Source organism: Castor canadensis, chromosome 7 (genome assembly GCF_047511655.1).
Source record: "Castor canadensis chromosome 7, mCasCan1.hap1v2, whole genome shotgun sequence".
In the NCBI taxonomy this organism is placed as follows: Eukaryota; Metazoa; Chordata; class Mammalia; order Rodentia; family Castoridae; genus Castor; species Castor canadensis.
Genome location: NC_133392.1, coordinates 125,090,037 through 125,117,545, shown reverse-complemented (window position 1 = coordinate 125,117,545; position 27,509 = coordinate 125,090,037). Strand labels below are relative to the sequence as shown.

The following is a 27,509-nucleotide window of genomic DNA, read 5'->3' as shown; positions in this document are numbered from 1 at the left end:
ATATCCAGAATATATAAAGAGCTCCAAAATTAAACATCAAAAGAATAAACAATCAATAAATAAGTGGGCAAAGACTTGATGAGACAGTTCCCAAAAGGAGTAGTACAAATGGCCACTAAGTGTAGGAAGAAATGTTTAACCTTCTTAGCCATAAAGGGAATGCAAACCAAAATGACATGGAGGTTCCATCTCAGAATGGCAGTCATAGATTAAAAAAAAACCAACAAATTCTGATAAGGATGTAATGTAAAAGGAAATACACTGTTGGCAGGAATGTAAATTAGTGCTGCCATTATGGAAATCAGTATAGAGGTTCCTCAAAAAAACCTAAAAACTAAAAAATAGAGCTGCCATATGATCCCACTATAAATCTACAAACAAAAGAGATATGCACACCCATGTTCATAGCAGCACTATTCACAACAACCAAACTATGGAATCAGCTTAGGTGTCCATTGAATGATGAATGGATAAAGAAAATGCATTGTGTATATATACAATGGAGTACTATACAGCTATCCAGAAGAATGAAATGTTTTTCAGGAAAATGGATGAATCTGGAAATCATAATGTTAAAGTGAATTAAGTCAGAATAAGAAAGACAAACAATACTTGTTCTCTCATGTAAATCTAGACCTTAAAAAATACTTCATATACACATATAATAGAATAACAAAACTGGTTAAACATTTTTTAAAAAGGAAGGAAAGGAGCATAATAAAGAATGGAGGGTGTGAATTTGAATTTGAATGTATGGAAGTATCACAATGAAAACCCTTTGTGTGATTAATGTTTCCTAATTAAAAAAAAAGAACTGGAAAAAATGAAAGCATTCTGAAAGGTTAATAAAAGAAAACTAACAAAAGAGAACTGAGCAGTTTCAAATCCTAACTATTGATTAGATAAATTATAAAAGTATTTCTTAAAACCCTAGAGTATTTGCAGAAAAAAGACAGATCTTAAACAACTTAGAATGGAGTAGGAGTCTAAAGGCATTACAATAGAACAAGTCATGAAAGAGTCTGGAATATCATGAAATACCAAGAAGATAAGAATGGAGTGAGACTGTTAAGAGGAAAACAGAATTTTATTGTAGAGGCAATGAGAAGGCTAGAACGAGAGGATACAGAAGGGATTTGTGCTATAAATAAGAGATAGAATTAAGATTACTCTAAAATATTACTCTTAGTATGCATCTGAGTAAAGAGGACAGTGGTCTTTAATCACATAATAAAAATGGTATTTTCAGCTGGGTTGTAATGGCACACACCTGTAACCCCAGCACTCAGGAGATTGAGGCAAGAGCATCAGAGAGTTCCAGGCAACTACATAGTGAGATCCTGTCTCAAAAATGTATTTTAACTCTATTTTAAAAAATTTTAAGTCATCTCTTTGATATTTGCTAATATAGGTTTGACTTAGTATCATTATGTCCAAGAGCATCCAATTTGCTTTCATTACTGTTTTCTGAATTTCCTCCTGTACTTCCAGTAGAAAGAACTGGACATAAAGCTGGCCCAATGTGGAGATATATACACATGTATATATACTTTCTAGAAAAAATTTAAGGAAAAGAAAAACTAAACATTAAATATTTAACCAAAAGGACATTATTATACTTAATTCCACAAGATCTGGTGATTTCAAATTAGAACTAAAAAAATATTTTCTCACTTAAAAATGAAAGTATACTCTATTGGAGATTTTAAGTCTACATATTATATATTTTTTTCTTCTATTTGCTAATACTAAAGATAGCTTTTTGGCTGTTTATTGCATCTTGGTAGATTCATTAAGTTGATCAGAGTGACCAATGTGGAAGAGATGGAAACTATAGTAGTTAATCCTTTGGTATTTTAAAACATAAAGCCAAAATTTAAATTACTCAGATTGAGTTCTGCTACAATTTCATAATTAAAAAATTTATTGAGCATGTTCTTACTATTAGTATCCTGAAAATATGCATAAGCAAATAGAAAAGTTTTTTTATCAATAGGTAGTTATATAAAAGGACAACATTGGTATAAATTTTATTAACAGCAATAAAAGTGCAGGTTATATTCTAAATATTCTGAACACAGATTGTTAAATTACTTTTTAATCTTTCTTTCCTTCTGTAGTCAGTGCCCACTGATCTAGAACATCACTTCAGTCTTTGTTCTTAAAATTAGGGCTAATGATCAAATAGGGTATTGATGTCAGAAATGTACAACAATGTAGAGATTTTTGAACATCCTGAAAACTGAAGAAATCTGAAATACAGATAGAAGGCACTAAAAAGAAAACATGTCCTTGGACCCCGGGAATTGGTTTGGATATCATAGCAAATGTCTAAATTTTTCTATTAAATAAGAAATTGGAAACTGAGAAGGAAGCCCATAGGGCTATTGAATTCTTTCCACAAGTTACCTCCTAAAATCCAAAGTTCTATAAATGTCATTTATTAACTCCTTGATAAAAAATACTTTCTGATGAGTTTCATACAAAGAGATGATAGAAGATATGAGGCAATTATCATGAATAGATTGAGGCTTGGAATATGAAAAACACATGCTCTATTTTCCAATTCTGCTCTTCCTGCAGAAAATATTGAATATTTGCTGTATTTTGTGGCTTATCACCACAATGTGTATAGACTACATAAGATGACATTGAGTCCTGAGCATAATTTTTAATTGAGAAAAATAAAATTTCTATCTCTAGGTATTCTCTAGTTGATTTTCATTTAATTGTTTAAACATAGCTGCTTTGAAGTCTGCTGAATCCAACATCTGGGCCCCCTCAGAGGTAGTTCCTAGTAATTTAGTTTTCATGTATGTGTGTCAAATTTTCATGTCTTTTTAAATATCTCAATTTTTAGATGAAATGTGCAGCAACTCTAGATTCTGATCTCCCTTCCATGATTATTATTTTTGATTATTTGTTTTACCAAAACTGAGTCTGTGGACTCTTTTTCCCTTGGCGTGTAGTTTTTAGTGTCTCTTGCTCCTTTTTGAAAAATTGTTTCTGTTTCTGGCTTCCTAAGGGATACTCCTGGATCACCATGGCCTACTGACCAGCAAATGACTAGTTAGATCCAGTGAGTCTATCAGGTTTATATCTTTTGCCAATGGATCTATACATGACTTGCAGAAAATATTCAGTTTACCCATTTTATGAGTGTGCCCTGGATTTTACTTAATGAATTCACAAGGCTTCATGTTCAATTGTGGATTAGTGGCTTTCTAGTATCCTCTAGAGTCTGAGCATTCTTATACATAAATACAAACTTCTAGGCAACTGGGGATAAGCTGAGCTTTATCAAGGACAACTTTGGCTATCTTGTTCCTGGATCTTTATTGTTTGTTCCAAGTATTGATACTTCAGGCTTTCCCTTGATTACTTGATAGCAGGACTGTTACTGATTCTGGTAGTGAACCTGCACATGGAATTTCCCATCCTCTGCTTCATATAAAGTTAGTACCTCTGGCAGGAGCGATCTTGCTCTTTCAACATGATTGCCATAGCAGAATTCTTGCACCATGGAACTGAGAAGTAGGAGGTGGGAATAGAAGCTCTGGGTTAAAATGCCACAGATTCCCATTGTTCTTACTGGGTTTCGTAGGTTTTCTAGATAAATGCTTCTCAATTTGCTATATGCCTTTGATCAATTCCCAGAGTTCTTAAGTTGTTATTTGTGATAAATCTGTCCAGTTTTGCTATTTCTTTTGAGAGAAGGGATTTGCTGAGATCCTCACTCAGTCATTCTAGAGGTCCTCTTGACTCTGGTGTCAAAAGGTATCTTCAGAAGGGGTATAAAAAGCCTTAGCTCCAAACTGCCTCTTCACTTCTGCTGATAGAAGCCTCAGGCTAGCAAAGGGTTTGAGTGTGGGTTCTTCATCTATGATGTGGAAAGTTAAATGGGAATGACTTCTTGCCTAGTGTATAAAATGAGTTGGGAATAAAACTGAGATAATACCCTGATTATTTTAGCAGCTGCTGGAATTAATATGAAAAACACTCTAATAAAAGGTTTTGAGGGACTAACCACTCCATTCTACCAGTCTTAATATGTATAAAAGCATCACGTCAAAGGTTATAAAGCAATTGCAAAAAAGTGCAAGCAGAACTGTCTGATACTCTGCTTAGCTCTCCTATTTGAGAGTCTTGAGGGATCCAAAATCTTAGTCACTAACTTTGCTTGGTGAATTGCAAAAAGAATCAATATTGAAGTTCATAGCAAACTTTAAATCAAGAGCAGTGATTTTCAAAATGTGTTCCTTATACTACCTGTATTAGAATCATCAAGGGCATTGCTTAAAATGAAGATTTTTAGGTCTATTTATATGAAAGAATAATAATCTATGAGGGTAGGAGATGGTAATTTTTAGGTCTATCTATATGAAAGAATAAGAATCTATGAGGGTAGGAGATGGTAATTTTTAGGTCTATCTATGTGAAAGAATAAGAATCTATGAGGGTAGGAGATGGTAATTTTTAGGTCTATCTATGTGAAAGAATAAGAATCTATGAGGGTAGGAGATGGTAATTTTTAGGTCTATTTATGTGAAAGAATAAGAATCTATGAGGGTAGGAGATGGTAATTTTTAGGTCTATCTATGTGAAAGAATAAGAATCTAGGAGGGTAGGAGATGGTAATTTTTAGGTCTATCTATATGAAAGAATAAGAATCTATGAGGGTAGGAGATGGTAATTTTTAGGTCTATTTATATGAAAGAATAAGAATCTATGAGGGTAGGAGATGTATCCAAAAGTTTGAGAATCTGGCCCTTTCCAGTATCAACCTTACTTTTCATTTCTCTCTCTATCAAGTCAGAATTAATTACATGGATTAAATATCCAAAACTGTGATAATAATTCATATAAAAATCTAGAAAATAGGGCTTTAATAAAGAACAAAGAATTTTTTAAAATCTTCTACAAGGTGTGTGCTCTTTTGAGACTTTTTCTTCTTAGGGTTGCCTCTTCTTCAAATTCATCTATAATATATATACAACTTACCTTTATGAGAGGTCCAGGTTATCATTTGCTTAGGAGGCAGAAATTCTGGTCTCTTGTTTGTTGTTTGTTGTTTTTGTTTGTTTGTTTGCAGTGCTGGGAAATGAACCCAGGAACACACATGCTAGGCAAGTGCTCTACCAACTGAGCTACATCCACAGCCTGGGAGGCAATAACTTTGGGAAAGGAAGTCATATGTACACTTATGCTCTGCATAAGGGATAAAAGGAGATATCCTCACATGATCATAGGTTGTCCAGTCTAACTTACCATGGTAAAGATCAAAGATTTGGGTGCAAAACTCTAGTTAGAAATAAAATACATTCCATTACTTGGAGTTCTTATATTTGTTCCTTGGGAATGTCAGGGAGGTGAAAGTATTATATTAATCAGTGGTAAAGAGCAAGGATTCAGAAAAGTTTTGACTATATAACCCCACAATTTATAGTTTTTAATTCTGCATTTTATGGCCACCGACACAGAATTTTTAAAATGGAAATTGCTAGTATAATCATGCAAAAATGTTATTACTAACATTCCTGAAATTTGAGGTTGGAAAACAGAGTTTGCTCTTATACTATTAAAAAAAGTTTACTCATTATCTAAAATTATGGAAACTATTTTTAGATTAGAATAAATGCATCATGAAATATGTGAATTAGCAGGGTAGCCAAGTAAGTCTTCAGTAGGATGAAAAGAATCATCTTTAATTGGCTATATTTGTTTCCATTAAAAAAGCTTCAGCAATGCAAACTTATTAAAATATTTAATAAGAATTTACATAGTTAAGAAATAATTATTAAATACTCCTTTGAGAGAAAATATCTCACAAATTCAGCAGACTAAGAAGCTGGTTATTTTTATGCCAGCAATGAGAAAGATCTTTACATTCAGCATTAACTAAGCTCATACCTATATTCGGGGTCACTGTCATAGGCAGAGTCTCTGTATAAAAGACCTCTTTTTAGTTCCAGCTCATCGTCTTTCTCTGGATCTCTCTCATCCTGAAACATTTAAAAACATTTTCATTAATTCATTTTCTCATAGCTTCCCATATGATGTTTCTGTTTCTTTGGGAAAAGGTCTCTTCCTTACTATAGGAAATTGAATTAAATACTTGTATTTCTTAGGAAAGGAAAAAGGGGATAAGAATTTATTATCCCTTTGAATAAGTTACATAGTTTTATTATAGTTTTTTTAAACACTGATTATCAAAGACTAGGCATCCAGTCTTTTGCTCAATTTTTGAATGGGTGTGTTAAGACATGTAAATTATGTTGCTATATAAACTCTAAAATAATTGTGCTTTCAGTCTGAGGTATAAGTATTTGAGAAAATATGTAGAAGCAAGCATGCAAAAAGGGTGAGAGGTATGGCTCGAATGGTGGGGCCATGAATTCAAAGCCCACTACTAACCAAAAACAAAAAGAACGAAACAGAAACAGTTCATACAAGCTTCCCATTTGGTTCCTTCATGTATGTAGAGATGTATTTGGAAGTAATATGTGAAAATTTATAAACTTTGTGTGCCAATATCTATCAGTTGGTCACAATATGTTCCCAAATTGCTTGTTTTCTGAACAAACTGATTCATTTGATGAAAGAAAATGGCCTAGACCTGTTTAATTACAAGCTAAAATGCAATAAGCTAGAAAAGACAAAAATGAAAGGCAAGTTAATTTCCACAAAGATACATAGCTACCCATGCTTATGTGGGCAGCCTGTTCTAATAGACACATACAAGGGCATAAGAGATAGCTTTGTAAGCAATCTCATTCACAATAAGTTCATATGCACGGTAATTTTATATAATTTAATATCAAATATCTTTCCCAATTACTTAGCTAATATCCTTGATTCCTTAGACAAACAAGAATAGAAATGAGAAAGCGAACTAATAACAAAAGGAACAGTAAATACATACAAAAATTAGTATTAAGGGTTCATTCACTTTATATAATCTGAACACAGATTATGAGGGAAAATATTTTCAAAAATTGCTGATGGCCTGAAACTGAAGAGGGCAAAAAAAACCTGGGAACAAAAACTAACGAGAAAAGTTTGAAAATCACAGAAAACATGCCTACAAGTATAAAATTGTTATAGCTTCTAGGTTTTGTCATTATGTACAAAGATACATTTCTATTGCAGCTTTCTTTTATTTGGTGTTTCCATGGTAAATATTTGTCCTTTTATTTTCTAACTTTCCTTTAGATATTTTTCTTGACTGGCACACAACTTTGATGTTGTTATTTTATCCAATCTGATAAGTCAAAGAAGTAGAACATTTCCTGATAATATTTCAAAATATGTAAAGGTCCGTAAGGAGTGAAAGATGTGGCAGTGGACAGATAATCAGATTGGCTGTCTTAAGAGGGAGTAAGAACACAATTCCTAAAACTAATGATGTGGAGCACTGATGGCTTTCTAGATCAAGGATGTCATGGAGGGGAGTTCTGCCTCAGAAATGAAAAGGACTAGATTACCTTCTTAGTGGTACTCTTTAAATTTTAAGCCTACATATAAGAATCATAATAAAATTATATATATTTATATAGGATAATAAATATACAGACATCCCTCTTTTTAGGACATTATCCATCAGTTCAAATATAGTCTTTCAGGTCTTTATCTTCTAAGTACCAAGAAAATAAGCCAATTTTTAGCCATAGGGGAAATGCAAATCAAAATGACATTGAGATTCTATCTCACTCCAGTCAGAATGGTTATCATCAAGAAAACAAACAGCAAAAGCTGGTGAGGATATGAGAAAAAAGAGACCCTTATACAATGTTGGTGGGAATGTAAATTAGTGTAGCCACTCTGGAAATTCATATGGAGGTTCTTTAAGGAACTAAAAACAGAACAAACATATCTGCTATACTACTCCTGGGCATGTAATGTAAATCAACATATAAGAGAGATACTTGTACACCCATATTTATAGCAGCACTATTTATAATAGTCAAGATGTGGAAACAGCTTAGATGCCCAACAAACAATGACTGGATAAAGAAAATACAATAGAGGATAATTCAATCATAAGGAAAAATGAAACTATGTCATTTGTAGGAAAATAGATGGAACTGGATATCATTATATTAAGCAAGATAAACCAAGCTCAGATAGACAAATATTGCACATTTTCACCCACATGTGCAATCTAGACATAAAATAGTAATATACATGATTGTAAAATGGGGGTTTTGGGGGCAGGGAATCAATAGGTAGTAGGAGGAGGAAGGGAGAGGATGATGGTAGTGAATTTTATAAAAGCAAATGAAAGTCAGCAAAAACTATCAAAGAGGAGGAGGGGTGGTTAAGAAAGTATCATAAATGGGGTGAATTTGAGCAAAGTACATTATATGCATGTTGTAAGTATTACAATGAAACTTTTATGCAATTAATTTATGCTAATAATTTTTTAAAGAAAGATAATATATCAGAAAAATCTTATGGGAAACTGTATAGGACAAACATTCCAATTCTCTTAGTAAATAAAATGTGAGAGAAATTACAATGGTGAAATAAAGGAGAGATGGAGAAAGAACCTATGGACTAATAGAGACTTAAAAGGTACATTTTATTTAAAAAAAAACAAACAGAAATGCTCACTTGGGAATAAGAGCATTAAAAAAGCAGGAGTCATTTCCATGAAAAACTATGGATGAGGGCTGGTTGTAATTTTAAGGGTTACATGAAGGGGTAATGTGATGGCTGATTGTATTCCTAAAGGAATGGTGGTTAAAAGAATGTTTCTCTTAGGAAAAATCATCAAGCTATAGAGTTTTCTATATTTAAGTTATATTTATCAATTTTAAAGCTTTAAAAATTAAAAATGACATGGGTTCAAGGAAGCTGTAAGATCAACAGCCAACTTCTTTATCAAAACAATAGAGGCATAAAAGAAAATAATCGCTACCTTGGCATCCCACAACCAAAATGAAAAATCTTCTAAAAATTGATACAAAATGAAGAGATGTTCGGACCAACCAAACAAGCAAACTTGGGCAAATTCATCTCCAGGAACACCCACAGCAAAGGAAACACTAAAAAGTATTATGAGGTAATTAATCATAAAGAAGAAACCTGGAGAAGCACTGATTAGTGAAAAGTATAAAACAGTAAAGTGTGGCTATACCTAAGTTAGTATTTCTGTATAAAATATAATGATGTGATTCTTAGACTACACAGACAATGAAAACACAGGGTAACAACAGGATGTTAAATCAAGAAGGGAATAAATAAAATTAACATGCTTATTTATATTAAATTTTAATATAACTATTTGCTATCATCTTAAAGTAATCACCAAAAGAATTAGAAAAAGATAGTATCATAAATTAGTATGATAGAAAAATTTGGTAATAGTATATACTCAATTCAAAAGACAAAACAGAAGGAAATAATGAATATAGAACAGACAGTACAAATAGAAAGGAGTATATTTATACCCAAATATATCAGTAGTTACATTACATATGAATAGATTAAATGCTACAACTAAAACACTACTACTTGGAAGGCAGAGATTGGGAGGATAATGGTTTGAGAACAGCCTGGGCAAAGAGTTAGCAAGACCCCATCTCAACAAATAAGCCAGGAATGATGGTACAAGACTGTAGACCCATCTACACAGGAGGCCAATGTAGGAGAATAACAGTCAGAGGCTGGCTCAGGCAACAAGCACAAGACCTTACCTGAAAAATAATTTAAAAGCATAAAAGGACAGAGGAGTGACTCAAGTGGTAGAGCACTTCAAATGCAAGGCCTTGAGTTTAAGTCTTAGTACTATAAAAAAAATTAACACATTGCATAAAAAAGCCATTGTGCTGTTAAAATTTCCTTTAAAATAAACAGGTTAAAAGTATAGGAATGAAATGAGGTATTCATTTCAAAAACACTGAACTAAAGGTATTTTAGGGCCAGGCATGGGCTGAGGAGGTAGAGATAAGAAGGATTGCAGTTAGAGGACTAGAGTCTAGAGAAAATGTTAGCAAAATTCTATTTCATAAACAAGCCAGAAGTGTGGTGCCATGTACCTGTAATCCTAGCTACACAGAAGTCATGGATGATTGTGGTTCTGGGCTGGCTCTGGCTCTATCCAAAAACTAAGTTAAAAAGCAAAACATGGCTGGAGATGTGATTCAAGTGGTAGAGTATCTGCCTATCAACAGGCTTAAGTTCAAACCCTTGTACAGAAAAAAAGTAGAACTAGAAAGATTCCTAGAAATAAAGGTTATTAACATGATATAAATCATACTTATATGCCTTCCATTTAGTTCTAAAATATAAAAAGGCAAAATTTTTAGAACAGAATTAAAATAGGCAAATCTTTATAGGACACTAAAATAATCTCTCTTTTCTCTGAATGTCCAATAAGGCAAATAAACAAGAAAAAAAAAACTTAGTAAAGGTAAAGGAAAACAGAACCACATTTTAAAAAGCTGACCTAGATGCCTAGTACCTATACTGTACAATAGACATCACATTATTTTAGGAACAGGTGCAACAAAAAATAATCATACACTGGACCATGAATGAAGTCTCAACAAATTGCAGAAGACTAAAAAATCGAAGTGTATATTCTGAAACCAAAGCATAAAAATAAGTAAAAGAAAGAAAAAGACCACCTCTTCTCCTGAACAAAGACTAGGAAATCTAACAGTATATTTTTAAGTGGCACAAGTATATAAGAAAAAATTACAATGGAAGTGAGTATTTTGAACCAAATCATACCAAAAACAACATTAAAACTTAGGGACCACATCAAATGCACTGCTTAGAAGGAAATCTATAACCATAAATGCATGTGTATATTATGAGAAAGTCTAAGAATAAATGCTATGAATAGCCAACAAAAGTTTGTAAAATAAAAGAGAAAATTAATTCAAAGTAAGGAAATTATACAGAATAAAAATAATGTAAAAGGAAAAACATATACAACAGATCTATTAAAGCCAAGTAATATTTTTCTGATAAAAAGTAATAAATTCCATAAATCTCTGATAAGACTGACTTCTCAGTTGCTTACAAAACATTTCAATTTCACTAACATTGCAGGTGATTTATAAAATAATATTTGCTAAATATTTTATATAGCTATCATTCTAAGCCTGTCACATATACTAAATCTATACATACGAAGAAGAAAACTATGAGGAACCTCCAGAAAATAATTTGTACAAAACACTGGTTCCAAAGCCTGAAAAATGAACCTTACTCTAATTTCTTTCATATAATAACGATTCAATAAACTTTAGCTGAACTTACTTTACTAACTTCAGGATAGCAAGCTTACATTATATTACCTGCCAAGTCACATACTTCTTTCTGATTTATTCTTCTGTGGTATTGTTTTGGCAAATCTCATCCCAAATCCTTACTTTTCCCTAAGGTCAACTGATTACTTAATGCTATCAAATTAATTTCCTTAAAGAACAACACAAATAATATACTTTAACCATCTCCTGACTCTCTACTTTTATTCAAAAGAAGAGTTTACTAACCAGCAGCTGTTCTTTGTGTGGTCCACAATATGTTTTATGTTTTTAATTTGAATTGACAACAAATTCATACAAAAATAGGTACTTCTCAAGTTCATTTTGATTTGTCTCCAAAATGCTCAATGAATGACACCACTATTCACCTAATTTCATTAACTAGTATCCTGATAATAATCCTCAATTCTCCTAGGAATTTCGTCTTACCAATTAACTTCTAATAACTGCTAAGTCTACTTTCTCCATATAAGTCCAACCCATCCATTCCTTTTCATCTTCACTGGTAATAAATTTACACAAAATTTGTTGCCTCTTAGTTCCTCTTCTCTTTTCTTATCTATTTCTACATGAAAAACAGATGATTCTTCTTAAATATAAATGATTTCCCCTTATATTCTAGTTTTGTCCATTAAACAATTCTAATGATAATAATAATCCAGCAATAGCAAAACCTACAAGAACCCAAATCTTCATTTTTAAATACTGTTTTCAAAAATAGTACTAGAATTCCTTGAAAACTTAGCTGATTCTAGTGATGTGATATCTTTGCCAGAACCAAAGAAGTACTCTAATTGGAGATCTTAGTTCAGGAGCATAGACCCATCTTCCAAAAAGTTTTCTGGTACATACATTTGCTGTTTGAGCCATCCTGTTTTAACTGATTTTCTCTGCTGTACTTTCTAGAACATAAATAAGTACTAATTTAATTTCTATTACATTAAAATATAATGCATTGTATATATCCATACTAATATGTAAACAAATAATACAAAGTATTAAATGAGTCCATGTTTTAATAAAAGAATATAGAAAATTATAAAAAATAACAGTAAAAAGATCTGGCAACACTGCACCTGATATTCTACAATTAACTAGAGCTGAGTAGTGGCCAACTCCTTTGGGGATGTTACAGACTTTCTCTATTGGTTTCAGTACTCCAATTATCGTGACTACTGGATTCCAAAATAAAGTCTAAACTTCTCACCTTGGTCTTTCATGATCTGGCCAAACAGAACCTTTTGTTCCTTACCGTTTCCACAATGAATTTTATTTAAATAAATACCCATTTCTAGGAAGATTTCAAGGAAGATGAAAAGTATTAAGTCACATGTATTCTCTTCATAATGCTAATATGCCCCAGAGCCTGGGATTTAGATGCAGTAGTAAAATGGGCTTTACTGAAGTAACCTGGCTTTACATGACGTATTTTCTTGAATAAATGTCTACATCAAAATGTTGGGTATTTGTTCCTTTTAAAAAAGCTTTGAGTTTCCCAACAGAATCTTCTCTGATCACTGACTTATGTTAGCCTGTTCAAGACAGGTTCTCTTATTCCCTCTCCTCCTTCTCCTCCTGTCCTCTTCTCCTCCTTTCTCCCTCTCTCTCTCTCTCTCCAGGGTCTTGCAATGTAGCTCAGGATGACCTGGAATTCACAATCCTCCCGCCACCACTTCCAAAGTCCTGGGACTCACAGTCCTCCTGCATTTTCCAAGTGCTGGAATTATAGGTGTGAATTACCATGCTAGTCTTTGTTCTCTTCATCTTTAAATGATCATCAAACTTCTGACATATTTTACTTGACTCTGTACTAGTCAAATATTTAATGATTCATAAATGATATTTCGATTTCCATTGTCCAGGAAAAGGTTGACATTTAAATTCTTTATGAATTAAAAAGAAGTCACATCCAAGTGACACATCTAGATAGGACACCTTTGTATTCTCCAAGCAAGACCAACATGAACTTTGGTGTGACTTATCTCCAAAGAAAGTGTGTTTCAGCTCACAATGCCTATCTCTGATTTGTTGTTGTTTACTTCTGTTCCTGAACATGTAAACTTCTATGGACCTAATGTTTATGTATTTATACGTGTTTATGTTTAATATGTTTATTGTGTTTGTGTATATCAGGCTGCACTTATTTAGTGGTTAAGATTGAAGAGTATAACCTGGATTGAAATCCTGGCTACAAGTATCTAAAGTAGCTATATGATCGTATACAAGTCACTTAATTTTTCTGAGCTTCAGTTCCCTCATTTTTAAAATAGCACTTACTCATTAACAGTACTTGTAAGGATAAGATGTAATAGAACCTGCACAGTGTCTGGCCTATAGTAAACATTAATAGTTTTTATGCCCATGAATCAGCTTCAGATTTTCTCTGGAATTATAATAAAAATTCCTGTTTATACTTCTGATTCATATACTTAATCATATACTGTAACACACTACTTTCTTTTTCTTTAGCTGATTCCTATTCACTTATTGGTTTATTAAATAATCATTGAATTATATGAGTGTATGGGTAAGAAATTTATTTAATGAAAATATCCTAAACTTTACACAGTTTCAATTACAGAGTTAGCAATACAGAGTGAAAATTCTCAATCAACACTGTGTGAATAAACACAAGTTAAAAAGTTTGTGCTTAGGTTTCTCTTAGAACATATATTGAGATCTGTGCCCAGTACAAGCTAATATGAGAATTACTATCTTCCATTCAAGAAAGTCAAGGCAAAGTTAACATAAAATTAATTTTAAAAATTGGTGTGAAAGTCTTCCACTTCCAAATAAGGAGGAGTAGTTTGCTTATACACATCATTTTTCTGTTATTTAAGGCATTAGAATGCTGCTTAAATAATAGTATTTGTGGTGCCAAAACTCCTAAGAGGACAGAACCACAAAGTGGTATGCTAATGGTCTGCAGTTGGCTTTTTCCTGGGGGCATTTGTTGACTTTGAGCACAGAAGAGATGTCAAGAATCTATGCTTTGCAATGAAACTACCTATACAACTATCTTAAACAAAAATGTCTTTTTAACAGAGAACAGAAAAGTAAACAGGTCCTGTCTGGAGACTGGTACCAGTTGGAAGGGGGAGGATATAAGGACAGGAGGGTGAATGTAATGGAAATATTATGTACTCATGTATGAAAATTGCAAAAGGTGACATGTTGAAATTATTCCAGAAACGGGGGGAAGGAGAATGATGGAGTGAATTCAACTATGATGTATTGTAAGAACTTTTGTAAATATACCAATGTAACCCCGGTACAATAATAATATGATAATAAAAAATAAAAAAATTAAAAAATCTATGTTTTGTTCAACCACAGATCCACTGCTGGAGAACGAAGAAACCAGTAGGGTTTTGGCATTCTCACTATGCCAGACAGACAAAATTAAAGATCTGAAAAGCCAAACTCCTGTGAGACATGAGTGTAAAACTAAGCTAATTGTTCCCTCAAGATTCTGGTGGAATGTCTGAAACTGCAGAGTGAGGGGACAAAAGCCAAGCAGAAAGCTTGAAAGTCAGAAGGGAGCTTGATGCTTTGTGCCTGTGAGAAGGAGGGGCCTGGAATTGCACCAACTTGAGGATAATAGCCCAAAGGGCTCAAAGTAAGAGCTCAGCAGGCTTTTAAAAAGTTTTATTTAGGAATACATGTTTAGATTTACAGAAAGTTGCAAAGACATTATATGGAGTTCCTATACTTAGAAAATTTCAACTTTCACCAAGGTTCTCTTAATGTGAACACCTTTCATGGTCATGGCCATTTGGCAAAACTAAGAAACTAACATGGGTACATTACTATTGTATTAGCTGCTAACTTTATTTGATTTCTAGTCTTTCTAATAATATTTATTTATTTATTTTCTGTTACAACATCCAGTACAGGACACCATGTTGCATTAAATCATCGTTTCTCCTTAATCCCCTCTAATCTGTGACAAATTTTTCAGTCATTTTTACTAATAATTCAATTATTTATTATTATTAATTATACACTTAATTGTAAGTAAGTATAGATTAATTATAATTGGTGTATATTAATTAGTGTAATTAATTTTACAGAGGTTTCACTATGACATTTCCATACATGCATATAATGTACTTTGGTAAAATTCACCCTGTATTACTCTTTCTTATCCCTATCTTCCCCCTTTTTAAGCAATGGGTTTCATTATTATACATGTGTGTGTGTATGTGTGTTTATAAAGTACTTTGATCATATTCAACCCCCTTTTGCCCTCCAATGGATTCCTACCGCTGAACAGTCCCTCTTTTACATTCATGTCATTCTGTCATTTTAGATCCACACTCTGCATATAAGAGAGAACATGCAATATTTGTCTTTCTCAGTCTGGCTTATTTCACTTAACATGGTATCTCCCATCCACTCATTTTTCTGCAAATGACTTACTTTCATTCTTCTTTATTGGAAAATAATACTCCATTGTGTATATATACCACATTTTCTTTATCCATTCTTCAGTAGATGGACACTCAGGCAGATTGTATAGCCTGGTGATTGTGAATAGTGCTGCTATAAGCATAGGTGTGCAGGTATCTGTATTGTATGCTGATTTTCACTCCTTTGGATGTATGTCCAGGAGTGGTATAGAAAGATCATATGGTAGTTCTACTTTAGTTTTTAATTTCCACACTGGTTACACTAATTTAATTCCTAGCAACAGTATAAAAGGGGTCTCTTTCTCCCTGCATCTTCACCAGCATTTGTTGTTTTCTATATGATTGCCATTCTGCAATGGAACCTCAATGTCATTTTGATTTGCAATTGCTTTACAGCTAAGGATGTGGAATATTTATTCTCATGCCTTCACATGCACTGTTCACTTACCTGTTTAGTAATTGTATTGTTTGTTCTATTGTGTCAATTTCTGAGTTCTTTATTTTGGATATTAATCCTTTATTCAATAAATAAAACAAAGATTTTTCCCATTTTTTCTCTGCATTCTGGTAATTGCTGTTCAGAAGCTTTTTAATTTGATACAAATGCATTTGTCAATTCTTACTCTTATTTTCTGTCTTATTCAGATATATATTACCCGTGTCTATATCAAGAGTATTTCTTATGTTCTCTTATAGCAGTTTCAGTTTTTGGTGTTGTATTAAGATCTTTGATCCACTTTGAATTTTTTTATAGCATGAGAAATAGGGATCTAGTTTCAGTCTTCTTTATGTGGATGTCAGTTTTTCCAACACTATCTGTTGAAGAGGCTGTCTTTTCTGTAATGTAGGTTTTGGCACCAAACTCTGATGGCTGTAGCTATCTGAGATTATTTCTAGACCTTCTATTCTATTCCACTGGTTTATGTGTGTGTTATTTTGCCAGTATCATGCTGTTTTATTATTACGGTTCTGTAGGATAGTTTTAAGTCAGGTTTTGTGGTAGCTCTAAGTATTATTCTTTTTGCTCAGGATTGATTTGGCTACTCAGGGCCTTTTGTGCTTTGATACAACTTTAGGGTTAATTTTTCTATTTCTGCTTAAAATGACACTGGAATTGTTACAGGAATTTCTTTGAATCTGTAGATTACTCTTAGTAGTGTTGCCATTTTCACAATATTAATTGTGTGAATCCATGAACATGGGAGACTTTTCCATCTTCTAGTGTTTTCTTCAATTTCTTTCTTTATGGTTATATATAGTTATCATTGTAGAGGTCTTTCACTTCCTTAGTTAGGTTTATTCCTAGGTAATTAACTTTTCTGAGGCTACTGTGAATGGATTGCTTTCCTGATTTCTTTCTCAGCCAGTTCCTTATTGGTATCAGAAAAACCACTGATTTTGGTATCTTGATTTTATGTCCTGCTAATTTACAGAAATTGTATATCAGATCTAAGACTTTGGTGGAGTCATTACAGCTTTTTAAGCATAGGATCATCACATCCGCAAATAGGAATTTTACTTCTTCTTTTCCTATTGAACTCCTTTTATTTCTTTCTCTTGCCTTGCTCTGGCTAAGAATTCAAGCACTATGTTGAATAAAAGTGAAGAAGGAGGACACCCTTGTCTCATTCCTGACTTTAGGGAAAAGGCTTTCAGTTTTCCCCATTTACTACAAAGTTCTTTACAGCTTTATTATTTATAGCCCTTATTATGTTGAGGTATGTTCCTTCTATTTTATTCACTATTTTTTATAACAAAGAAGTGTTGAATTTTATCAAATTTTGTTTTTCTGCATCTATTAAGATGACCATGTGATTTCTGTCCTTTATTCCATTATATACTACATTATGTTTATTTATACATTTATTCCACTGTGGTCTGATAAAGTACAGAAAGTTACTTCAATTTTCTTATATTTTTAAGACTTGATTTATGTCCTAAAATATGATCTATCTTGGAGAAATTTCCATGGACTGGAAAATGTGAGTGAAATATTCTGTAGATATATGTTAAATCCATTTGACGCATAGTGCCATTGTATTGTGTTAGGGCCTATCTGTACTTTTATGTGCAGTGGTGTTTACTTTATGAAATTGGGCATGGTGAAACTCAGTGTGCATATGATTACAATTGCTATATCCTCCTGAAGGATTGTTCCTTTTATCACTATGAATTGACCTTGTCTCTTCTAATTTTAGTTTGAAGTCTGCTTTGTTGATTATAAGTATTCCCTCTTGTTTTCAGACTCCATTTGCTTAGACAATCTTTTTGCATTCTTTCACTTTAAGCTTACATTAATATTTTCCAGTAATGTGTATTTCTTGTAGGCAAAAAATGGTGGAGGTCTGTTTTTAAATTTGATCCACTAATCTGTGACTTCTGATTGAAGAATTGAGACCATTGACTTCCAGAATAATTTTTGAAAGACATGTAGTAATTCCAGCCATTTTGCTGTTTTTGAGGTGTTAGATTCCCCCATACTTCTCATTTGCTTATCTGTAAGACTAGTGAGATTTATTCTCTCCTGTCTTCTCATGGTTGCATTTATCTTCCTTTTCTGTGTATAGGATTCCTTGAAATATCTTCTGCAGTGCTGGTTATAAGTACCTATAGTTTTTGTTTATTGTGGAACGTTCTTATTTCTACTTCAATTATGAAGGATAGCCTTGCTGGGTATAGTAAGCTAAATAAGTTCTTTAAGAAGTTGAAGTACAAGACAGAATCTCAGAACTTGAAGATGAAATGGTAATTAAAGGAAAAATTGAAGAACTATTAATTAAACAACTCAAGACCTGTGAAAAGAAAATGCAAGAACTCACCGCCTCCATCAAAAGACCAAACTTGAGAATCATGGGCATCAAAGGAGAAGAGGTGCAAGCGAAGGGAATGTGTAATCTATTCAACAAAATAATAATGGAAAATTTCCCAAATCTAGAGAAAGATATTCCCATACAGATGCAAGAGGTCTCCAGGACACTAAACAGACCAGATCAAAACAGAACTACCCCACAACATACCATCATCAAAACAACAAGTTCAGAAACTAAGGAAAGAATATTGAAGGCTGTAAGAGAGAAAAAACAAGTAACATACAAAGGTAAACCCATCAAAATCACAGCAGACTTCTCAACAGAAACATTAAAAGCAAGAAGAGCATGGGGTGAGATCTTCCGGGCACTGAATGAAAATAACTTCAACCCCAGGATACTTTACCCAGCAAAACTATCATTCAAAATAGATGGAGCAATAAAAGTCTCCCATGATAAGCAGAAACTAAAACAGTATGTGACCACAAAGCCACCACTACAAAAGATTCTGCAAGGGATTCTGCACACAGAAAGTGAAACCCAATTTAACCATGAAAAGGCAGGCAGCACCAAACCACAGGAAAAGAAAAAGCAAGACAGTAGAGAGTAACCTCAACTTAGGTACACACAATCAAACCTTCAAACAACTAAGACAACTAAATGACAGGAATCACCACATACCTATCAGTACTAACGCTTAATGTTAATGGACTTAATTCACCCATCAAAAGGCACCGCTTGACGAAATGGATTAAAAAGGAAGATTCAACAATTTGTTGCTTATAGGAGACCCATCTCACTGACAGAAATAAGCATAGGCTTAGGATGAAAGGCTGGAAGAAGATTTACCAAGCCAATGGCCCGCCAAAACAGGCAGGAGTAGCAATACTTATCTCTGACAAAGTAGACTTCAAACCTACATTGATCAAACGAGATAAAGAAGGACATTCCATACTAATAAAAGGGGAAATAGACCAAAAGGAAATAATAATCATCAGTCTGTATGCACCCAATGTCAATGCACCCAATTTCATCAAACATACCCTGAAAGATCTAAAAGCACATATAAATGCCAACACAGTGGTTGTGGGAGAATTTAACACCCCATTATCATCAATAGATAGGTCATCCAAACAAAAAATCAATAAAGAAATCCAAGATCTAAAATATGCAATAGATCAAATGGACCTAGTAGATGTCTACAGAACATTTCATCCAACCTCTACACAATACACATTCTTCTCAGCAGCCCATGGAACCTTCTCCAAAATAGATCATATCCTAGGGCACAAAGCAAGCCTCAGCAAATATAAGAAAATAAAAATTATACCATGCATACTATCTGATCACACTGCAGTAAAAGTAGAACTCAACAACAAAAGTAAAGACAAAAAACATGCAAACAGCTGGAAACTAAATAACTCATTACTTAATGAACAATGGATCATCGATGAAATAAAAGAGGAAATTAAAAAGTTCCTGGAAGTCAATGAAAATGAAAACACAACCTACCGGAACCTATGGGACACAGCTAAGGCCGTCCTGAGAGGAAAGTTTATAGCCATGAGTGCATATATTAAAAAGACTGAAAGATCCCAAATCAATGACCTAATGATACATCTCAAACTCCTAGAAAAACAAGAACAAGCAAATCCCAAAACAAATAGGAGAGAAATAATAAAAATAAGAGCTGAAATCAACGAAATAGAAACCAAAAAAAGCATACAAAGAATTAATGAAACAAAAAGTTGGTTCTTTGAAAAAATAAACAAGATCGATAGACCCCTGGCAAACCTGACTAAAATGAGGAGAGAAAAAACCCAAATTAGTAGAATCAGGAATGCAAAAGGGAGATAACAACAAACACCATGGAAGTCCAGGAAATCATCAGAGATTACTTTGAGAACCTATATTCAAATAAATTTGAAAATCGTAAAGAAATGAACAGATTTCTAGATACATACGATCATCCAAAACTGAACCAAGAGGAAATTAATCACCTGAATAGACCTATAACACAAAATGAAATTGAAGCAGCAATCAAGAGTCTCCCCAAAAAGAAAAGTCCAGGACCTGATGGATTCTCTGCTGAGTTCTATCAGACCTTTAAAGAAGAACTGATACCAACCCTCCTTAAACTCTTCCACGAAATAGAAAGGGAAACTGCCAAACACATTTTATGAAGCCAGTATTACACTTATCCCAAAACCAGGCAAAGACACCTCCAAAAAGGAGAACTATAGGCCATTCTCCTCAAAGAACATTGACGCAAAAATCCTCAACAAAATAATGGCAAACCGAATTCAACAACACATCAAAAAGATTATTCACCACAACCAAGTAGGCTTCACCCCAGGGATGCAGGGGTGGTTCAACATATGAAAATCAATAAACGTAATAAACCACATTAACAGAAGCAAAGACAAAAACCACTTGACCATCTCAATAGATGCAGAAAAAGCCTTTGATAAGATCCAACATCATTTCATGATAAAAGCTCTAAGAAAACTAGGAATAGAAGGAAAGTTCCTCAACATTATAAAAGCTATATATGACAAACCTACAGCCAGCATTATACTTAACAGAGAAAAACTGAAACCATTCCCTCTAAAATCAGGAACCAGACACGGATGCCCACTATCTCCACTCCTATTCAACATAGTACTAGAATTCCTAGCCAGAGCAATTAGGCAAGAAGAAGGAATAAAAGGAATACAAATAGGTAAAGTAACTGTCAAAATATCCCTATTTGCAGACGACATGATCCTATACCTTAAAGACCCAAAAAACTCTACTCAGAAGCTTCTAGACATCATCAATAGCTATAGCAAGGTAGCAGGATATAAAATCAACATAGAAAAATCATTATATTTCTATACACTAACAATGAGCAAACGGAAAAAGAATGTATGAAAACAATTCCATTTACAATAGCCTCAAAAAAAATCAAATACCTAGGTGTAAACCTAACAAAAGATGTGAAAGACCCCTACAAGGAAAACTATACACTTCTGAAGAAAGAGACTGAGGAAGACTATAGAAAGTGGAGAGATCTCCCATGCTCATGGATTGGTAGAATCAACATAGTAAAAATGTCGATACTCCCAAAAGTAATCTACATGTTTAATGCAATTCATATCAAAATTCCAATGACATTCATTAAAGAGATTGAAAAATCTATAGTTAAATTTATATGGAAACACAAGAGGCCATGAATAGCCAAGGCAATACTCAGTCAAAAGAACAATTCAGGAGGTATCACAATACCTGACTTCAAACTATATTACAAAGGAATAACAATAAAAACAGCACGGTACTGGCACAAAAACAGACGTGAAGACCAGTGGAACAGAATAGAGGATCCAGATATGAAGCCCACAACTATAACCAACTTGTCTTTGACAAAGGAGCTAAAAATACACGATGGAGAAATAGCAGCCTCTTCAACAAAAACTGCTGGGAAAACTGGTTAGCAGTCTGCAAAAAACTGAAACTAGATCCATGTATATCACCCTATACCAAGATTAACTCAAAATGGATCAAGGATCTTAATATCAGACCCCAAACTCTAAAGTTGATACAGGAAAGAGTAGGAAATACTCTGGAATTAGTAGGTATAGGTAAGAACTTTCTCAACGAAACCCCAGCAGCACAGCAACTAAGAGATAGCATAGATAAATGGGACTTCATAAAACTAAAAAGCTTCTGTTCATCAAAAGAAATGGTCTCTAAACTGAAGAGAACACCCACAGAGTGGGAGAAAATATTTGCCAACTATACATCAGACAAGACTGATAACCAGAATATATAGGGATCTTAAAAAACTAAATTCTCCCAAAACTAATGAACCAATAAAGAAATGGGCAAGTGAACTAAACAGAACTTTCTCAAAAGAAGAAATTCAAATGGCCAGAAAACACATGAAAAAATGCTCACCATCTCTAGCAATAAAGGAAATGCAAATTAAAACCACGCTAAGATTCCACCTCACCCCTGTTAGAATAGCCATCATCAGCAACACCACCAACAACAGGTGTTGGCGAGGATGGGGGGAAAAAGGAACCCTCTTACACTGCTGGTGGGAATGCAAACTAGAACAACCACTCTGGAAAAAAATTTGGAGGCTACTTAAAAAGCTAGACATCGATCTACCATTTGATCCAGCAATATCACTCTTGGGGATATACCCAATAGACTGTGACACAGGTTACTCCAGAGGCACATGCACACCCATGTTTATTGCAGCACTATTCACAATAGCCAAGTTATGGAAACAGCCAAGATGCCCCACCACTGACGAATGGATGGATTAAGAAAATGTGGTATCTGTACACAATGGAATTTTATGCAGCCATGAAGAAGAACAAAATGTTATCATTCGCTGGTAAATCAATGGAATTGGAGAACATCATTCTGAGTGAAGTTAGCCTGGCCCAAAAGACCAAAAATCATATGTTCTCCCTCATATGTGGACATTAGATCAAGGGCAAACACAACAATGGGATTGGACTTTGAGCACATGATAAAAGCGAGAGCACACAAGGGAGGGGTGAGGATAGGTAAGACACCTAAAAAATTAGCTAGCATTTGTTGCCCTTAACACAGAGAAACTAAAGCAGATACCTTAAAAGCAACTGAGGCCAATAGGAAAAGGGGACCAGGAACTAGAGAAAAGGTGAGATCAAAAAGAATTAACCTTTAAGGTAACACACACGCACAGGAAATTAATGTGAGTCAACTCCTATATAGCTATCCTTATCTCAACCAGCAAAAACCCTTGTTCCTTCCTATTATTGCTTATACTCTCTCTTCAACAAAATTAGAAATAAGGGCAAAATAGTTTCTGCTGGGTATTGAGGGGGTGGGGGGGAGAGGGAGGGGGCGGAGTGGGTGGTAAGGGAGGGGGTGGGCAGGGGGGAGAAATGACCCAAGGCTTGTATGCACATATGTAAATAAAAGAAAAAAAAAAGAAGTTGAAGTACATCATTCCATACCCTTCTTGCTTTCAGCTTATACCATTTCTCCTTCCTCTATATCCACGATTCTTAGGTTTTGGCCTTTTAATGTTCTCCAGAGTTCTTACATTCAACTTTTTTCTTTATCATCATGTGAGGGGTCTAATACAACTATCTTGTCTTCAAATCTTGATATTTCTCTTCAATTTGATACAGTCTCATGGACAGGTATCCAACTGAGATTTTATTTGGCTTATTGAGCTTTTCACTTTAGAACTTTTTTTTAGAATTTCTGTATTTTTATTGATTCTTCTTTCATGTCCTGCATTGTCTTATTTCATTCAGTGCTTTGAGTTCTCTAGTAATTCCTTTAGAATTTACTCATGTCGTCTTTAATTTTATATCATTCTTATAATCATTTAAAATATTCATTGTCTTAGGTTTCATCTACTTTTATATCAGTATTGCTGTGGAATTGTTGAGTTTTGGGGAAGTCATATTGCTTTTTTCCATATTTCTTATTTCTGCATTGGCATTTGTGCATATAAGGCCAAGTCATTTATTGTAAATTTTAATCACCTGTAGTCTGTCTTTCAATTGAAATATTCTTGGGGCTGCTGGAGTGGCTCAAGTGGTAGAGCACCTGCCTAGCAAGCATGAGGCCCTGAGTTCAAACCCCAGTACCACCAAAATAAAAAAAGAAGAGTAAAACAATTGAAATAGTCTCAATGTTCAGGCAGGACAGTATACTAGGAGGGTTGAGGTATTATTTCTCACTACTGGAGTGGGGATAGATCTCAATAGACAAGCATTTACCTTCATGCTCAGGGGACCAAGCCTGATCCCCAGCACTGCTCAGATTAAGGAAAATTGGTTAGAGTCTCTTATAGAAGAGCTGGCTGTCTGCTTGTGGGCTGGTTTCCCTCTAGAGGCTTCCTTTCTTTCTGCATTTGAGCTACTGCTGTCTACAGAAAGCTACCTGAGATTCAGGTAGATTCCCACTTGTTCCACAAGTACCCCCATTTGTGTACCCAGGGGTAGCAAATGTCAAAGCCTAGGTGACTAAGTCTATTGTAGAGTGTGGGAAGGAAAAACACAGCACAGACTTCTGCAGTGACAGGGAGAAAACTGAGCCACATAGGCACTATAGCTGCTTTTCTCAGTTTTTTTAGACCTCACTCAGCAGTTCACCTCCCTGTGGGGGGGGTTTGGAGGAGGCTGTGGAGATCATGTTGTTTGGAAGGAATGAGCTTGGGGCTCTCAATCCTGCCTGGCAGCAAACATGCTGGGATACAGCTCCCAGAAGTGGGTTTCAACAGACTTCAGACCCTACCCAGCAGTTCATGTCCCTGTGGGGTGGAGGAGTAGGCTGTAAAAATCACATGATTTTTGTGGGCCTGCGCTCAAGGTTCTCAGATCTACCTATCAGCCAACACACACAACTACGAGGCAGGACCTGGAGGCTGAATACTATGCTAGCCACAGGCTTGGTGTTCTGCTTCTACCTCAGGTAATAGGACTCATTCCTCTCCAAAGAAGGCAGGTTTCTAACCATGACACCCAAACCCCCAGCTGCTTGAACTTCTCTGCAGCTCCACATCAGACCCTCTCCCTCTCTATGACTATCTCTTGTGTTAAACACTGTGGCAGAGTGTCTCCAAGACTCCCTGAACCTTAGTTATTCCTTATTTTCAAGCCCTCAGAGCAGTTCAATCTCAAACAATAGGCCCTTTCTCAAGATGGTCCCTAACTATGGCTTTCTGAAAAAAGGGAAGCATCAGAATGTCTTCCTTGACCAAAGCTTGCTTCCCATGCTGGACCAGTCACTATCTCACCAAATCCCCACACTGGGTTTAAGGCTTGTGGGAGATGTGCAACTGTCTAATTTTCCTGCAGCTAAAATTGCTAGTCTGTTTCCAGGGATGACTGGCTTACCTGAAAGTTGCATCTTCAGCTTCTTTGCCCCATTTCAGGCATCTGGGAATGGAGCTTGGGACAGTTTGCTGCTTTTCTCTGTTGCCTTTGTGTTTCTCTGTGCTTTTTAGTCACTTTTTTTCTCATTCCCAATGCTCTCCCTCTCTTTTTCTACCTCAGAATGTCATCTCTCCTTTTGCCTGGTTCTTCTTAGTCATGGAGTCAAAATGGAGGAAATGCTTCTAGTCCATCCAACATCTTGGCCTAACTTCTTCACTCCAAATTGAAACCTTTTTTTTTTTTTGACCTAGATAATTTTGAAGAGTCCTGCTCAAGAATTTTATGGAAAGTGCTTAAATTTTTTTTTCTGATGTTTTCTCACATTTAGACTAAGGTTGTGGCTTTTGAGAAACAATATCATAGAGAAGAACGCTTCACATCACATGTCAAGGGGTACCTGATTATAAACATGAATTATCACTGGTCATATTAATTTTGGGAGACATTCTTTAAAAGTGATCAGTTACTATTTTTCATTTTTACTCTTTATTAAATGAGATAAGAGTAGAATTTACATTTTTTTGGTGGTACTGGGGGGTGAACTCAGGGCCTCATATTTGCTAGGCACCTGCTCTACCACTTGAGTCCCTCCACCAGTACTGTTTTTTTTCTTTTTGTTTGTTTGTTTGTTTTTGTGTATATTGAGTATTTTTGAGATAGGATCTTGTGAATTACTTGTCTGGGCTGGCTTTGAACCATAATCCTACTTGTTCTGTGCCTCCTGAGTAGCTAAGATTATAGGCATGAACCACTGGTACCTGGCTATAATTTTTAAGTGACTGGTAGAAAAAAATACTTTACAAAATTCACGTGAATGTTACATAAAATTCACATTTTAGTGCATATAGATTTTGACTGGAATACAGACATGCTAATTTGCTTATGTATTGTTTCAACAGTTGTATTAACATATTGTACAACAGCAGAGTTAAGTAATTCAGACAGAGTCTCTAAGGACTGGAAATATCTCTTATGTGGCTCTTTACAGTAAAAGCTTACTAGCTCCTGAATGAGAGTATAGTGATTATATACTTCTTTTTGTCGTTAGTCTTACTGTATCTAATCAGAGCACCATATTCCAAAATCATTTAGATCAGCTTACTTAAATGTATGCTTTGTATTTTTAAGACTGTTACAATCATTTATCTTTATCTTCATTATATCTTTCAAAACCATATCATGCTTGTATTGCCTAATTTATCTTTTAATTTTCACATAATATTTTTAATAATATTCTTTAATTTCATATAATAAAGTTCACACTTTTTGATGTATATTTCTATAAGTTTTGACAAATGCACAAAGTTATGTATTAATCAAAGAAGTATAAATCATAACAGTTAATCAAACCTAATGATATTAAATCCCTGGGAGGCTGGTCTGTTTTGTAGTCAACCTCTTCTGCTATTTCAATGTAATAGTGAAAATAATCAAACAATACTATGTAGTTTTCAGAATCTGGTTCCTTTCATTTAGCAAATTGAATTTAAGATTCATGATGTTGCTGCATGAATCAAATACTCACTCTTTATTGCTGAGTAGTAAGTATTCCACTGAACAGATGAAAGTCCCTCAGTATGTGTACCACCACCATTGAAGGGTGTCTTGGTCACTTCTACTTTTGGACAATTTCAACAACCATTCATGTGCAGGTTTTTTCATGTGAACATAAAATTCAATTAATTTGGGTATACCCGGGAATAGAATTGCTGGGTTATATGATAAATGTATATTGAACTTTGTAAAAAACTGACCAACTGTCTTTGAAAGTGGTTGTTATACCATTGCACATTCCCACCAGCACTGAATGAATGTTCCTGATGCTCCCTATCTTTACCAGCATATTTTGTTTTGTTTTCGTTAAATAATTCAGAACCAATTGTCAACAAAACTATAAAGCCTCCATTTAATTGACTTTGTGGCATCTCATTGTGGTTTTAATTTGCATTTCATGATGACTACTGAGCACTGAGCATTATTCATACTCAGTCTATCAGTGGAGAAGTGCTGTTCAGATATTTAGTCCATTTTTAAAAACTAGATTACTTATTTTTTTTTTACTGTTGAGTTTCCTGATTGCTT

The 27,509-nt window shown here is 34.3% G+C and overlaps 1 protein-coding gene across 7 annotated transcripts in view; it reads right to left on the bottom strand.

Annotated features, from left to right (window-relative positions):
• The window catches only part of Spata6 (spermatogenesis associated 6), a 129,329-nt gene that overhangs the window by 9,499 nt on the left and 92,321 nt on the right, over positions 1-27,509 (bottom strand). For 5 of the 7 annotated variants that reach the window (XM_074080192.1, XM_020186363.2, XM_020186361.2 and 2 more), the window contains one exon: positions 5,911-6,002. The exons of the other annotated variants lie outside the window; for them this stretch is intronic. In XM_074080192.1, the coding sequence (XP_073936293.1) occupies positions 5,911-6,002 (92 nt within the window). The remainder of the gene's footprint in view (positions 1-5,910; positions 6,003-27,509) is intronic. 7 annotated transcript variants of the gene reach the window in all.